The sequence below is a fragment of the Zalophus californianus genome, chromosome 1 (genome assembly GCF_009762305.2).
Source record: "Zalophus californianus isolate mZalCal1 chromosome 1, mZalCal1.pri.v2, whole genome shotgun sequence".
In the NCBI taxonomy this organism is placed as follows: Eukaryota; Metazoa; Chordata; class Mammalia; order Carnivora; family Otariidae; genus Zalophus; species Zalophus californianus.
Genome location: NC_045595.1, coordinates 144,566,388 through 144,583,449, shown reverse-complemented (window position 1 = coordinate 144,583,449; position 17,062 = coordinate 144,566,388). Strand labels below are relative to the sequence as shown.

Below are 17,062 nucleotides of genomic sequence, written 5' to 3'. Positions count from 1 at the left end.
AAATACCTAGGTCTTGCCAAATGAGTAATCTCTAACTAAGATATAAGGCAGTTCTGGAGTCGTTTTTACTTGAAGTGTTTTGATATGTTAAAGTAAGAAATTCCTGTAGTAAATGAAGTGGAATTTGTGTTACTCTTTCAGGTTGTTTTTCAAAGCTTGAATTAAAATCAAGGCAATAAATTGCTTTATTGTTTTAACATTCTATTTAAATAGTAATGCAAATTTGATTTTCCCTGTAATTAGAAATAATTTTATTTTTTAGACAGATGAAATTCGCTTGAAAATCAGTTTGTTTCTTTTTTAAATGCTTATTTTTATGTAGTCTTCAATAAGAAATATAGGTGTTATTAGAATTGGAGTACTGGTGGAAGGATGTGTTATTTATCAACCTACATGAAAATTATTTTTTGTTTACTTTTCTAATTGTGTAATGTTTCATTTTATCTTTTAGATCCTATTTGACCAAACTCAGAGATCAATTAAAGCACAGCTTCAGAACTTTGTTAAAGAGTAAGTCAAGTGCAGTGAAGAGAAAAGAAAAGCAACAAGTTCATGATCACATCTGGGAGTTGGTTATCTTTTGAGAGGAATTGTATGAATTGTGATTTATTGAAAATATTGGAGTTTTTGTTTTGTTGCTTTGTGAAGTGTATATTGCATTTCCTCTTGAATTACTCCATAAGGGAATCAGACTTCATGTCTTTCAGTGAATCATTTATACTATGAAATTTGTATTCAGGATTTATAACTAGGATTGTTATAGATTAAAAAATAATTGAATGACCTTTCAAAATCAAAGCAGATCCCAAAAGTGGTTGAAATACTATTAGTTATTATAGTGGAGACTAAGTTTTCCATTGTCTCAATATGGTTTTTTCTTTGAAGAGAATATAATGGAATATATGAGAATGAATCATAAAAGTGCATGTTTTTTTTTGCTACATGTGATCCTTTTGTGTCACATTCATCCCATTTTATATGTGAAATAAAATTGAACTAGAAATAAAAACATCTGAACTTTCCAGATAGGAACATTTTCCTTTCCCACATTAATAATTCAGTTTTTCTCTTTTAATTCCTGACTGAGAATACATAAAATTACAGATAAAGTTGGTTATGATACAGTATTCAGGATTATTATAGAAGTTATAAGCTATAAAAAGTAGCACATCTCATGAACATAGTGCACTGCCGTTTAGTAGGTTAGAATTTATTGTCCTGTAGTGATATCTCACAGATTCTTTCCAAATAATAGACTAACGTTCAGAATGTCCTTATAGAATGTATGCATGAAAATTTATGGCTTCTTAGACTTTAAAGTCTTTCTCGGGTCTACTTTATTATTTTAAAATCATTTGTTTTCAAGTCATTTTGCCTGGTTCTCTGGTAGAAAAAAGTACTTATCTAAGATCATTAATGAATCAAGGGTTTCAGAATACTGAAATGGAAACCATTACCCTTTATGGGTATGCGGTTTTTTTTATCAAAGATTGTATGTATGTGTGTTTTAAGAATATATTCATGCCCTTTGGCCCAGTAATTTCCCTCAACAAGAAATGAGTGATATTTCTTAAAGTGTGGTTTGTAGATCACCCACAGTAGGATTTATGGAAGTTTTCCTGTTTTTATTTTTTAGAGATCTTAGAAAATTCAAAGATGCCAAGAAGCAATTTGAAAAAGTCAGTGAAGAGAAAGAAAATGCATTAGTAAAAAATGCTCAAGTACAAAGAAACAAACAGCATGAAGTTGAAGAAGCCACGAACATTCTGACAGCAACAAGAAAATGTTTTCGACATATAGCCCTCGACTATGTACTTCAGGTATATTTATTATATGTTTTCAAAAAATGCTTACTAAATATGTCATTACTTTTGAGTGATTACACTGAGAAGAACTAATACTGTTTCTTTGAGTCTAAAATTAAGCCATGATCTTTTGTGAAGACTTTTCACTTGTCTGTATATCTGTGTATGCACATAAATGTGTGTGTGTACATGTGTATACCTTTGGTTCTGATTTCTTCCCCTTTTCACTTAACATGATACTTAATGTAAACATTAAAAATGTTTTTTACAACATTTTTAAATGTTGTAAAAAGCATTTTAATCGCTTTATTTTATTCTGTGGAGTTGCTAGGTTAATTTAATTAATACTGCTTATCAGACATTGTTGCCAGTTTTTACTGGCAATAGTGAAAATATAGTTTTCAATAATTGTAAATGATAATAACATCTTTGTATATAAATCTTTTGCCACATTTCTGATTATTTCTTTAGAGTAGATTCTTAGAGGTATTAAGGCATACCATATTGACAAATGAAAAATATTTCTAGAAGTGGTGTTCTCATAATTGCATTACATGCTATTTTTTAAAATTAGAGATCAGTATTTGATAAGTTGCCTAGTGATCTTGTGGTCCTATGTATAATTGAAATCAGTTTGAATGTGATAGGTCTCCAGAGGGATTCGAGAGACATGAAAAGTGAAGGCAAAGTGTACATTATTTCACATGTACTTGATGTGTTCCTATATATCATGAGTTGAAAGCTTTAAAGCTCAGGAAATTAGTTTGTCTGAATCTCCTTTTACAAAACAGCAGTGGAGTCCCCAGAGATTGTTAACTAGCAATCACAGATTATTTCTTTAAAAAAATAATAAGTAACCATATACAAATTAGTGATTAAAAACTACTTAGAAAACTTAGCAAAACAGTAGAAAATGACTAAGTTTTTTTTAAGTTTCTATTCAGTAAGTAGGAAGTTAAAGTTTTCAATTAGCAATAATCGCGCCTCAGATAAACCTCAATGAAGTGCATTCCATTTATTAACTAGAATCTTCTAGAATGGAATGCTCTGTATTTCCTTTCTCCCATTAGCTCTCTTCCATTTAGTCCACTTCCTGCGGTAGGATGAATTCTGTCTTCCTATCCCATTCCACTGACATAGCTCATGCTAAGGTCTTACTCATTAGATACAGTTTAATTCTTAACCAACTTGACTATTGTGTTTCACTGAAATGGTGGACCGCACTCTCTTTCTTGAAATATACTTTTGTCTTGATTTATCTCAAACCACTTTTAGGTTGCATTAACTTCTATTTAGCTTCTGTTTCTTAACTTCTGTTAATTTGTATTTCTTCTCAGTGTCCATGTTGGGCTTCTCTCCTTTGTCCGTCTTTTCAACCTCTTTTTCAGGGTTCCCTCTTGGTCCTATTCTTTTCTGACCTTTTGATTTCCCTGAAAGGCTCATGCCCCTTGCTTGAATTACCATCATGTATAGATGACAAAATCTATTTTTCTCAGACATCCCTCTTTCTTTTTGATTCACAACTGAAAACTGCCTTCTTCCAAATGGCTTCTTTTTACCCTTACCTAACTGAATGCCAACACCCTCTTACTCAATCCTAGAAAGTCACATGGAGAATTACATCAGATATTCTCATTCTCAGCTGCTCTAACAATCAAAACTGCCTTAAAAAGTTCTGTGTATTAGGGCGCCTGGGTGGCTCAGTTGGTTGAGCATCTGACTCTTGATTTGGGCTGAGGTCATGATCTCAGTGTCGTGAGATCAATCCCTGAGTCAGGCCCCGCACTGGGCGTGGTGCTTGCTTGGGATTCTCTCTCTTCCTCTCCTTCTGTGACCCACTCCCCTACGCCCCGCTGGTGCACACTCTCTCACTCTTAAAAAAAAAAAGAAAAAAGGTCTGTGTACCTCTTAAGTCTGCTCTTTCTTACCCCTGCTGCAGCCCTAACACCAGTCTTTATTGTTTCTTATCTGGAGTATTAAGATGTTCTCAAAAAATTAGTCTTCTTGCATTGCTCTTCCCTGTCCTGTTACCACTTTGTTCTCTGTTCTGGGGTCAGTTATACAAGTTTCTCCAGGCAAAGTGAATCATCCTTGCCTTTGCCTCTTCTGTGCTGTCATAATATTGTCATACACATTGCTGTTAGAGCACTTAATCACATTTATTATAATTATGTATTTATATCTCTTTTCTACTCCTAGGTTATATTCTTTCCCTCTAGTGGTTGGAAAATAAATTATCCATTTCATTTAGTGCTCATCCAGTAGTTTTAAGTTAGGATCCCCATGTCCCCTGTAACTATTACCTTATTTGATTTTTCTGATGAGAACTCTTGTGTCATTTTATTATATGGCTAAAGTGGCTATTTTAGGGTGTAGTAAGTAATATCCAAGTTTATAAAGTTTGTCATGCTTTAGCTTCTCTAAATATTTGAATTTACTTTTTTTTTCCAAGTACATGCTATTTTCATTGCCCAACATAAAAAAATACATAAAACAGAAGCACTTTTGGCATTTTTCAAAGTCTGAATAATAGGTTATCTGCAGCCTCTGCTTTTACTTAGAGCATTTGAAAGTTAATATTTTAGTTCTCAAAACTGAATAGGCCTTGAAACAGACATAAAAAGGAAATTAGTGCTCATTAAGCATAGTTATTTGGACTTTTCTTGGTGTGTTTTTAGTTTTCTGATCAGTGCTTTAAAATTATCTTATAAAACAGACAGAATATTCATTGGGAAGAACATATCAAAAAGGAAGATATTCTATAATCTTTTGACAATATTAGCAAAAAGTGGATGATTCTTTTTTTGTATAAACATTAATTTCATTAAGCTGATATATAATAGACAAAAAAAAATATTTGTTAAGAATTTCCAGAGTTGGGAGAGATACCACAAAGGCAACTTTCATAATTTACTGATCTTTCAGTAAGTTTAGTTTAATTAAAATATTATTTGAGGTCTGTTAATTTAGTTAACAAATATTTATTGAGTCCTCACTATGTACCACTTGCGGAATGCAGCTGGGAATAAGGCAAGACCTTCCTTGATCTTACGGAGCTCACACTTTAACCAGGGAAAAGACATAAGTAAATAAGAAAATATAAGGTAGTTATGAATGTTATCAAGGAAATAAATAGGGTTGTTGTACTAGAGAGTACATAGGGCCTACTTAGACCTTTTTGAGGAGATAGTATTTTAGCTGGGACCTGATTGGAACAGGTAGCCTTATGCCTATCTGGGCAGACAGTTATGACATGAAGACAGAACAACTAGTTTGAAAGTGTTGAGGTGGGAGTAGTTTTGGATTGTGGTTGGAGCACAGAAAGGGGAAAGTAATAGAAAACTAGGTTAGAGAGGTGATATCACAGAGGGCCATGAAGGCTACAGGAGGAAGTTGGAAGGTTTTAAGTTGGACATAGTATAATCTTATTTATATTTTGAAAAGATCACTCTGTTTGCTGTGTGGAGAATGGATTGTAGAGAGTCAAGAGGACAGAGAGACAAGTTCATACGCTATTGCAACAGTCTAGAAAAGTAAGATGGTGTTTGGTAGTAGTGGCAAAAATTGATGAGAATTTGCATTAAGGATACATGTTGAAGGGTCTAGTTGAGCAATTACATAAGGAGGATGGGGAAAAGATGGAATTCTAAGAAATTGATATGTCTCTCAGAGTGATAGTTTTATCACTACAGTATTTATGACTTATGCATGGCCAGTTTTTCTTTGAGTTGAAAATAGATGAGAGTTTTGTTGGTATGTTTGTCTTAACTGTTTTTGCAAAACGTGGGTCAAAGGGTGAAAAACTTGAACTTTGATTTTATTTACTTTTCTGGAAAAGTATCAAACTATCAGAAAAATCAAATTTTACAATATTGCATTGTAGATTAGTTTTTAAAATAAATGCATGGGTAATTAACCAAGTGTATTTTCCCTCAGATTAATGTCCTTCAATCAAAAAGGAGATCAGAAATCCTAAAATCAGTAAGATATTTATTGAAATGATGTTTTCAACATTTTAATATCATCTAAGTGTACATATATAAGTGTTTAAAGCAGCATCATATATGTGTATATTTATGTGTGTGTATATATATATGTAAATATGTTTATTCCAGGCTTAGAATTAATCTTACAGATCTTTTCATACTTCTCCTATGTCACTTAACCACTTTTTTGTCTCCTTCATGTTACAGTTATTTATGTGTATCTCCTCTATTAACACACTGTGAGCTCCTTAATAATTGACATTTAAATATTTGAGATTGAGGGCATGCATAAATAGTATCATTTAGAGAATTTTTCCTCCCGGGTTATTGATGATTTTTCATCCTTTTGGTTTGTTCTTTAGAGTGCCATTTGAAAACAAATGGGGTGAAATTTGAGGATAATGGTTTTCCCTGAGCCTCTATGGCCACTTTTTCATTTGACCATTTTTTAAAACCTTAAAGCTAACAAAGAAGTGGACATGGGATGGTACTGGTATGACATTGCAATCTTTCACATTTTGAGAACCTTAGAAATAATTTTTCCTCTCTGTTCACTGAAGTGTTTTGTTTTTTACCCCCGAAACGGTATGCCTAAATTGCTTTTGATTCTTGTCCCCACCTAGCTTTTCCCTAAATTCTATATTTATGTTATTTCTTATCAGGAAAGTACATTGTACTTGCTCTTTACCTCTACTTCCTTTTCCAGATTGAGAGTAATATGTGTTAATTGTAGAAAATTGGAAAGTAAAATGGATGAAGAAAAAAATTTAAACACTTATAAATCTTACTACCAAGGGAGAACTACTATTAATATCTTGGCATATATCTTCATCTTTTTTCCTCTCTTTCTGTGGGCATGTATGTATGTGAATGTGTATGTGTGTTTTAAAATTGCATTTAATTTTTTTAAACAAAATAGTCATTGTTACATATGTTTTATAACTTTGTTCTTTTGATAGTAACTACAAAATCATCACATGTTATTGAGTATTTTTTATTTAACAATGGCTTTCCTGGCCATACAGAATTCTACCATGTGAATATACTAGCGGTATGCAACCTTTTTTTGTGAAGGGCCAGGTAGTGAATATGTTAGGTTTTGTGGGCCTTGTGGTCTGTGTTGTAATTACTTAACTGTGATGTTGTAATGAGAAAGCAGCTATAGACAATATGTAAATGAATAGCATGATTGTGTGTTAATAAGAATTTTTCTTATGGACATGGAAATTTGAATTTCATATAGTTTTCACATGTCATGAATTTCATGTCTTCTTTTCATTGTCTTTCAAACATTTAAAAATGTAAAAACCCTAGCTCATAAGCCATCCAAAAACAGATGATAGGGCTAGATATAGTTTGCAGGTCAGTTGACTAGGCCATAAATTAGTTTTATCCATTAATGGATTTTTAAGTAATTTCCATGTTTTTTGACTTTAAAGAATAGCATTATAGTGATCATTCTAATAAATAATATTATTTCCTTAGGATAGATTAAGACAAGAGATTACTTAGTCAAAGGGTTTAAGCATTTATTAAAACTTTTAAAAGATAATGGTAAATTTTAAGAGTTATACATCATTTCCACTAGTAGTATGTGAAAGTGAACTATATTACCAACACTGGGTATTAATTTCTCCTACTCTACATATAATTTTATAGATAGAAAATGTCATGTCATTGTTCAATTTTTTATTTCTTTAATACAAATGAGTTTGTATTAAATATGCATGAGTTTGAATTTTTTTCTGTATATTTTTTGGCCTCTGTGTTCCCTGTTTTTTTGTTAAGTATTCATCTTTTTCATACTGATTTGTAACATCTTTTATATTTTAAGACTATTAACCCTTTGTCATGTGTTTTCCTAGTTTATCATTTATCTTTTAATATGTTTATTATATGTTTTGATGTGCAGGCATGTTTTACATTTTTATGTAGTTGTAGCTGTTCATCTTTCACCCTCTTTTTTATATAATTTTTTTTATTACACTCATAAAGTTGCATAACTACTGTTAATTTAATTACAAAATAATCTTTTATTGAGCTTTGTCCTTTTGTGTTTGTGCTTTAATTGGTTTTTCTCTTCAAAAAATTTTCTTTTGAAGCATTCTTGAATATTAAGGACCTATTTTAAATTTCAGAAAATTAAACAGATGTCTCATCTTGCTACAAATAAACATGGATGTTTGGAGGATTCTTTCACTATTATGATTGAATTAAATTTCTTCCCATATAAAAATGACAAATAAAAATAAGGGTGATTTTTCTCTCATGAATAGGTAAAATGTAGGAAAACCTGGAAAAAATCTTAACCTATTAGCAACATTTTTGGATATTGGGAATGAATATACAGAAACCTCCATATTGGCAAAGTCTGTTGACTCATTTTATTTCAGTATCTTGAGAAAGAAAATAAGCATTCCCCTACTTTGGACTGTGTTTAGTGATCCTAGTCGGTTATAAAGTGTGATTGTTTTATTTTGAGAGCTTCATATTTCCTCTTCTAATTTTCTAATGTTTTATTTGCAATTTAAAGTTTTGCTAGTGAGTTTGGTTGAAAGGCATATAATATGGTATCTTATAATGTACCTGGGAAGATGGTGAAAGTATTGAAAACTTGATTCTTTCAATTATTACCATGTGAATTTTGATTGTCTGGATATAATCTAAACAACTAAAATTTGGGGTGTTTTTAAAATTTTAAACCACTTAGAGATTTCTTTTAAATATAATTTATTCTCACTTCACAAATATTTCTGAAATACTCTTTTAAGAAAAATGACTCAGTTCTAAGGAATAATTTTTAAACATTAGATAAGATTAAGATTTTTAAAAATTTCAGGATATTTAAGAATTGATTTTAAAATGCTAAACTTTTTTTTCTTACTAGATGTTATCTTTTATGTATGCCCATTTGGCCTTCTTCCATCAAGGGTATGATCTATTTAGTGAACTTGGGCCGTACATGAAGGATCTTGGTGCACAGGTAATATTGTACTGTATTGCTTGATTCTGTGTTATGCATTGATATCTGTATTTTTTTCATTGAGATGTGATTGACATAAATTGCATTAATTTAGGTGTATAAAATAATTGAGATATATGTGTGTATTAATGCACACATAGTTATAGTCAAATGACCACCTCAGAAGGTAAACTATTACTCCATAGACTTAAACATTTTTTTTCTTATCTTCAGAACTTTTAAGATCTACTGTTTAGTAACTTTCAAATATATGATACAGTAGTGTTAACTATAGTCACCATGTTGTACATTACATTCCCAGGTCTTCTTTATTTTATAACTGGAAATTTGTACCTGTGACCCCCTTCACCCATTTTGTCCACTCATCCCCCACCTCTGGCAAATTCCAGTCTGTTCTTTGTATCTGTGAGTTTGGTTTTGTTTTGTTTTGTTTTTTTTAATTCCACATATAAGTGAAATCCTATGGTATTTGTCTTTTTCTGCCTGTTTATTTCACCTAGTGTAATGCCTTCAAGGTCCATCTATGTTGCAAATGGCAAGATTTCCCCTTTTTTTTTTTAATGGCTGAATAATAGTCCCATGTGTATATATATACACCACATTTTCTTATCTATTCATCTTTTGACAGACACTTAGGTTGTTTCTGTATCTTGGCTATTATAAATAATGCTGCAGTGAACATGGTGATGTAGATATTTTTTCAAATTAGTATCTTTGTGTACATTGAACATATGTAGAAGGGGCATTGCTGGAACATATGGTAGTTCTGTTTTTAATTTTTTGAGGAGCCTCCATACTGTTTTCCATAGTGGATGCACCAGTTTATATTCCTACCACTAGTGCACTTTTCTCCACATCCTCACCAACACTTGTGATTTCTTTTTGATGACAGCCATTTTGACAGGCGTGAGGTGATATCTCATTGTGGTTTTGATTTGCCTTTTCCTGATGATTAGTGATGTTGAGCACCTTTTCATATACCTTTTGGCCATCTGTTTGTCTTCTTTGGAGAAATGTCTCTTCAGATCCTCTGCCCATTTTTAAGACAAAGTGTTTTTTTTTTTTTTTTTGCTATTGAGTTGTATGACTTCTTTAAATACCTTGGACATTTATATCTGATACATGATTTGAAAATATTTTGCAGGAGCTTTTTGGTTTGATGTAGTCCCACTTGTTTATTTTTGCTTTTGTTGCCTTCGCTCTGGTGTCTGTACTTTTAAAGAAGTTTAGCATATTGGGGAAAAAATTAGCATATTGGGAAATTTGACATTTCATTTATTTAATGAAGAAGTTTGATGCTGCACAAGATTTATGTATGGATTAAATGTGTAACCAAAAAGAAGATTGAAGTTAAAAATATGTTATGGACAGCATGTGAGGGTGTTGAAAGGAAAACTTAAAAACAAAGTGTCTGTTTTATAGTATACATAGCTGGATTTATTTTTTCATTTCTTATATTTGGATAATTGAAAAATCCTACTGATTTTTTATCTGAGCTATACTCTTTATATTTTGACTAATAACATTTTAGAATCTTAAGATTATGGAAGTCTTGGGAACTTTTTTATTTTATACACATATGCACATGTGTGGATTATACATATATCACAGTATTATATAGAAATTTCATTACATTCAAATTATTTTTGATAACCGAGCAGAACTTTGTATTAGATTTGTTCTGGGACAGTTTTTTTTGTTGATTGGTGAGCCATCTGGATTTAATAGTATCAATTTTTAGGTGATTTTTTTTCCCCATATAGGTTCATATTACCTTTTGAGGACAGGGGATTAAGGATGAAAAATAGAGTTTAGGGAAATGAGGAAAAAGGTAAGAGTGTAACAAGAATTGCATTCATTGACCAAAAGTAAATATGGTGCATACACATATGTGTGTACGTGTGTGTCTTGGGATGGTGTGCAGGGCATATACCATGAGTTGCAGAGATACTGTTCCCAGGCTCTATAGAATTTAATCTATTGGAGGAAACCAACAAGTCACCAGACAATTACTCTTTGTGCTCAGTGTTGTGTCTGGGTATATAAATTGAGAACTTGCTCATTTGCATGGGATAGATAGAAACCTTAAAATAGTAGCTTCAACAAGATGAAATTTTATTTCCCTATGTAAGTCAAAGGCCTGGTATGCAGGGATGCAGGCTTATATTTTTTAATTCTACCTCATGGTTCAAAGTTACCATACCCACATTCTAGCTATCAGGAGAGAGGAAAGAGGAAAGAAAGATGCATTCTCTTTATGGATGTCTCCTGGAAATTGTAGGGCCACTTCTGTGTACATCCCAGTGTCATACAGGCTGCAAGGAAAACTGGGAGATAAAAACTTAATGCCAGATAATCATGTGACCTACTAGAATTTGGGGGTTCTTTAGTTAAGATAGAAAGAGAGAATGGATATTGGGGAATAGCTGGCTGTCTCTACCACATAGCAGAGGATCAGAGAGTTATAGGAACATACAGATAGAACCTGTAACCCAGACTTGGGAGGAAGGCAAGACCTTCCTAGGCTCTAGGCACTCCCCACATTCTGTCAAGCATTATGTTGCACCCTCATCTTACATTAAATATAATTTATAAACAAATGAGTTGGATTACAGTTGAATAGTTTAAATAATTGTATACTTTAGACATTTATTAATTTTGGTTTTGCAGTTTCCCCCTCTCAGTTCTCACATAATTTTTCAGGTCCTTGAAAAGCCTCTAAGCTCATGGAAAACATAGCCTGATTGGAGGCGGCCAGTTCAGATATTCTTTGAATAATTCAGTTATGAGATAACTGGATCTGGAACTAGGAACATGGCAGTAGGGATAGAAACAAGTAGACTTGAGGGATATTTAAGACATAGCCAATTTGAAGGTAGAGGGACATGATGAGTTGAGGTTTAAATGTGTTAAATTTTGGGGCACCTGGGTGGCTCAGTCGGTTAAGCGTCTGCCTTCAGCTCAGGTTGTGAACCCAGGGTCCTGGGATTGCGCCCCACATCGGGCTCCCTGCTCGGCGGGAAGCCTTCTTCTCCCTCTCCCGCTCCCCCTCCTTGTGTTCCTGCCCTTGCTATCTCTCTCTCTGTCAAATAAAAAATCTTTTAAAAAATGTGTTAAATTTTGATGATAGGACATCTAAGTGGGTGTATCTGGAGCTCAAAAAACAAAACAAAACAAAAACAAAAACAAAAAAACTAGGTTAAAGGAGTCAGTAACATATAATTGCTAATTGTAACCACAAGAGTGGGTGAATTGACCCAAGGAGAGTTAATAGGGATCCCAAAATCATTTTTGTGTTTTGAAAGCTATTTTGAAAAATGTGAGTGCTAGAACAGTATGCTTAAAGATTTTGATTTTGTAAACTAAGGTCAAGGGCCACTAGTATAGAGTAAAAAGAGAATCTGGCTTCAAACAGGGCCCTAAGAATGACATTTTTTTTAAAATTTAATTTTGTTTTAATTATGTTAGTCACCATACAGTACATCATTAGTTTTTGATGTAGTTTTCCATGATTCATTGTTTTCGAATAACACCCCGTGCTCCATGTAGTACGTGCCCTCTGTAATTCCCATCACTGGGCTAACCCTTCCCCCCACCCCCTCCCCTCTAAAACCCTCAGTTTGTTTCTCAGAGTCCATAGTCTCTCATGGTTCATCACCCCCTCCGATTTCCCCACCTTCATTTTTCCCTTCCTTCTCCTAATGTCCTCCATGCTATTCCTTAGGTTCCACAAATAAGTGAAACCATATGATAATTGACTTTCTCTGCTTGACTTATTTCACTTAGCATAATCTCCTCCAGTCCCATCCATGTTGATGTAAAAGTTGGGTGTTCATCCTTTCTGATGGCTGAGTAATAGTCCATTGTATATATGGACCACATCTTCTTTATCCATTCGTCTGTTGAAGGGCATTTCGGCTTTTTCCAAAGTTTGGCTATTGTGGACATTGCTGCCATGAACATTGGGGTGCATATGGCCCTTCTTTTCACTACATCTGTGTCTTTGGGGTAAATACCCAGTAGTGCAATTGCTGGGTCATAGGGTAGCTCTATTGAGATACCACCTTACACCAGTTAGAATGGCAAAAATCGACAAGGCAAGAAACAACAAATGTTGGAGAGGTCGTGGAGAAGGGGGAACCCCTTTACACTGTTGGTGGGAATGCAAGTTGGTACAGCCACTTTGGAAAACAGTGTGGAGGTTCCTCAAAAAATGAAAAATAAGAATGACATATTTTTAAGAAATGGTTAGGTATGAGGATCTCCATTAAAGCATAGATGAGAGAGGAGGTGAAAACTGGGCGATAGTGTTAGTGCAGGCCAAAGAAAGAATGTCTCAAAAAGGAGAGGGTAGTTACCAGTACAAGTATTGGAAAGAAGGTCCAGTAAACCCAGGACTGAGAACTACCTATTGGGTTTAGCAGCAAGAAGATTATATGTTACCTTTGTGAGAGTAGAGGGTCTGAGTGGTAGAAGCTAAACTAATAATGGGTAGATGAATATGAAATAGACAAGCGAAGAAGAGGGAAGATTTTTCCAGAAGTTGTGTTATGATGGAAAGAGAGGGGGAAGATGGTGGCTGGAGAGGATATGAGTTGGAGGAAGGTTTTTTTTTTTAAGGTAATAGGATTTGCACAAATATATAAGCAGATGGAAATGGGAGAAGTTGGAACGCTGAAAGAGAAGTGTTGATGTCTGATGTGGTAGGAGTAGAGGGGATTCCAAACACAGAGGATTGGGGGCACCTGACTGGTTATAGGTAGCTGTAAAACTCCTCATGTCCAAGACTAATAGAAGCATAGGACACATTCTGATGTGCTCCAGACTGTCTTCCTGATATCATCCCAGCTTATAGGAGACAAGACTGTTAGTCTTCACATCTCCTCAACTCATACCTTCCCCAACCCTCTACCATGTTGAGACATTTTTTTCTTTATACTTCTGCCCCAGCAGAGAGAGGTGAATTTTCCCGCTTTCTGCTGTAATAGCAGTGAGGTTGGATGTAGCCGAGGAATTACTACTGATGGGACAGGCAGAAAACCATCACTTGCATTGCAGTACTAGTGTGGAAGGTACATGCACACAAGTTTATAAATATTAGTTGAATCTTAGGGCCTGCCTTATACCTCACTTCAATCTGAATGGATAAAATTTATATGCCGTTCAATTAAAGGATATAAAATCATGGTATAATGGTTATTTCACTCATTCAGTATAAGAAAATATTGAGGACACTTTCCGAGTGCAGCATGTACCAGCATTACCCATTAAATCAATGTTACATGTCACTAATGTATGTATGCATTAGATCCTCAAGTGTAGTAGTATAGTTGCCATCTAAATCAACTATTTATAGTAGTGATAATTCTGTTTCAGTGTGTTTTCTTTTGGTTCTTTATTAATATTCAGTGATAATTAAGATTCTATGGCCAGTTGTACACCTGAAACTAATATTACACTATGTGTTAACTATCTGGGATTTAGGGGCATCTGGGTGGCTCAGTTGGTTAAGTGACTGCCTTCGGCTCAGGTCATGATCCTGGAGTCCTGGGATCGAGTCCCACATCGGGCTTCCTGCTCGGCGGGGAGTCTGCTTCTCCCTCTGACCCTCTTCCCTCTTGTGCTTTCTATCTCTCATTCTCTCTCTCTCTCAAATAAATAAATAAAATCTTAAAAAAAAAAACTATCTGGGATTTAAATAAAAACTTAAAAAAAATTTTTTTAAAAGATTTTACTTATTTACTTGACAGAATGAGAAAGAGAGAGCACAAGCAGGGGGAGCAGGAGAGGGAGAAGCAGACTCCCCGCTGAACAGGGAGCCCGATGGGGGACTCAATCCCAGGACCTGAGCTGAAGGCAGATGTTTAACCAACTGAGCCACCCAGGCATCCCTAAAAAAAATTTTTTTTAACTAAAAAAAAACAAAAGAAAAATTCTGTGGCCAAAATTATTCTGATAGGGGAAAAAAACATCATTTGTAATAGTGAATAAAGGACCAAATGGTTTGTTTATGAAGGCTTTTTAAAATTTTGTTTTGATAGCAATGAAAACATTTGTTCATTTAATACTTTATCTTTCTCCTTATTCCTATTGATGTTTACATTTTTATTTTTTATTTATCCCACATTAATCAGAGGTGTGGGGATTCAAAGATGAAATGATATACATCACGGTCTAGAAGAGTAGACTCACATAATTTATAACCCAATTGTTTGTTATTCCAGCAAAGAGTAGTTCAGGAAGCCAGGGCATTTATCATAATACTGGAAAATCATCTTTTCTGATGGAAAGGAATAAGAAAGAAATGAGATTTATGATTTCCTAAGTTTTTTGAGCTTTTAAAACAGAACCTTAAAAACAATGTCAATTTTACCCTGGCCTTATGAATGATTACTATTTTATTATTCCTTTTTAAAAAATTTTATTATTTAGCTTTCTCTCTTATCTGGTGACTTTTTGTTTTTTGTTGTTTGTTTGTTTTTTTGCCTTTTAGATTTGATGATAACATTAAGAAGCCAACTTGAAAACATGAAGCATTTTGAGTGATTGAAAGTGTCTGTTATTTTGAACTTAGGAGAGCTGGCCCCACACTAGCATAGCTGCTACTTTTTGCTTTTTGGGGAAAAAGTCACCAGGGTATCTTCTTTCTGTCTTTGATTCTGACTACTGGAATTGCAGGGGTCAGCAGGCAACTTAAACTAGAGTTCTCTTGCTTATTCCGGGAGTTTGTTTTATCACTGTAGTGCCTCTGACAAGGCCTCCTGTCATGTTTGCTTGGTATTACAACTGTTCTTAGAAATGTTTTTCCTGGGGGAGTTATAGACTTTCTTAAAAAGGATTTGATACCAGAGAGAACTTCCATTTTAAAGTTATAGCCAAATGCCTTTTTAAGTAAACTTAAATTGGCTTACTTATTGAGAGTATGTTTTTAAAAAAATGATCATACCTTTTTTTCTTTAATTTTTAAGTCTGCCTAATGTTTTCCCTTTTCCCCCTTTATAGCTGGATCGACTGGTTGTGGATGCAGCGAAGGAGAAAAGAGAGATGGAGCAAAAACATTCCACCATTCAACAAAAGGTACTTGATAAGAAAAGTTACAGGAGAGTAATTCCCATTTTATACAATTGTTTGATTATTGGTTTCAGCAAGATATCATTGTGTTCGAACAAATCCTTTAAGTTGATGTAGTAATTTAATTGGGTAGAAAATTCCTCCTTTTTTTTGTGAAAAGTAAAATATTTTTTAGATGGTCAGGCAGTATTTGAAAGCCATGTTTTTGAACCACTTTGCAAGAACTCAAAGGATCTTTTTTTTTTTAAGATTATTTATTTATTTGAGAGAGAGAAAGAGAGCACGAGCTGGGAGGAGAGAGAGCACGAGCAGGGCTTCATCCCAGGACTCTGAGATCATGACCTGAGCCAAAGGCAAATGCTTAACCAACTAAGCCACCGAGGCACCCCAATCTCATAGGATCTTAACTAATTAAAAAATGGCCCTAGAATTTAAACTGCTATTTACAGTTTCGGTTAGGATATCACCAATCCCTGTAAAGTGTGTGAGTGAGGGGGGGTAGCGTGTGGGGTGGGGGGTAGGCAGAGAGGGTAGTGGAGAACATCTTTGCATCAGTGTGTGTTTGGTATTGTGGACTTAACAGCTATAGTTACTCTGAGGCAGCCTTTGCCCTCTCTCATGTGATACTGGAATTTACGTGCATTACTTGTTAATTTGCCTAAGCTTAGCTAAACTATTTGAAAAAGATATTTTTAAAATGGAAATTTAAATATGACACATTTTTATTTTTGTGTGTGGAGAGCTTTGAATACAGCTAACTTGGAACTCAACAATATTTTGTCTTACATAGTCAGTGATATTTTTGTGTGGTAATCTGAAAATAAAAGGAGAGAACTGGAGGTTGAATCTAATAATACAAGTATGTGACAAGATGCCTTCTGTACTTACCTGGCAAGGGAGATAGCATGATCACAAAAGTGTTTTTCCCAGGGTCAGGCTTATCCATTGACTCCAAATGTGCTGACCCTTGGAATTTCCCCAAATGTGGGAAACTTGACTGCATAATTTGTGGTAGTGGGGCACCCTGTTCATGTGTCACCTTAAAAAAAAAGGATGCCTTCTAGCATTGCTTTAAGGAATCTGTTCCTTTGGTATTGACCAGTCAGATCAACTTTTGTTATGGTTTATTTAGAATTTAAAATACCAGGGAACTAGATCTGACATAAAAGATGTCAGTAGAAAAACATTAAAGTGAAGTCAGTAATATAAGTAAGGAA

General features: G+C 34.1%; 1 protein-coding gene and 1 non-coding gene across 3 annotated transcripts in view; both read left to right on the top strand.

The window, feature by feature from the left end:
- ACAP2 (ArfGAP with coiled-coil, ankyrin repeat and PH domains 2) overlaps positions 1-17,062 on the top strand; it is a 139,918-nt gene that overhangs the window by 85,143 nt on the left and 37,713 nt on the right. For both annotated transcript variants that reach the window (XM_027582805.1, XM_027582803.2), the window contains exons 5-9: positions 452-510; positions 1,637-1,820; positions 5,742-5,786; positions 8,679-8,774; positions 15,777-15,851. In XM_027582805.1, coding sequence (XP_027438606.1) covers positions 452-510; positions 1,637-1,820; positions 5,742-5,786; positions 8,679-8,774; positions 15,777-15,851 — 459 coding nt within the window. The remainder of the gene's footprint in view (positions 1-451; positions 511-1,636; positions 1,821-5,741; positions 5,787-8,678; positions 8,775-15,776; positions 15,852-17,062) is intronic.
- LOC113919134 lies at positions 16,726-16,888 on the top strand. Its single transcript, XR_003518861.1, has one exon. It is a non-coding gene; the product is annotated as a U1 spliceosomal RNA (small nuclear RNA).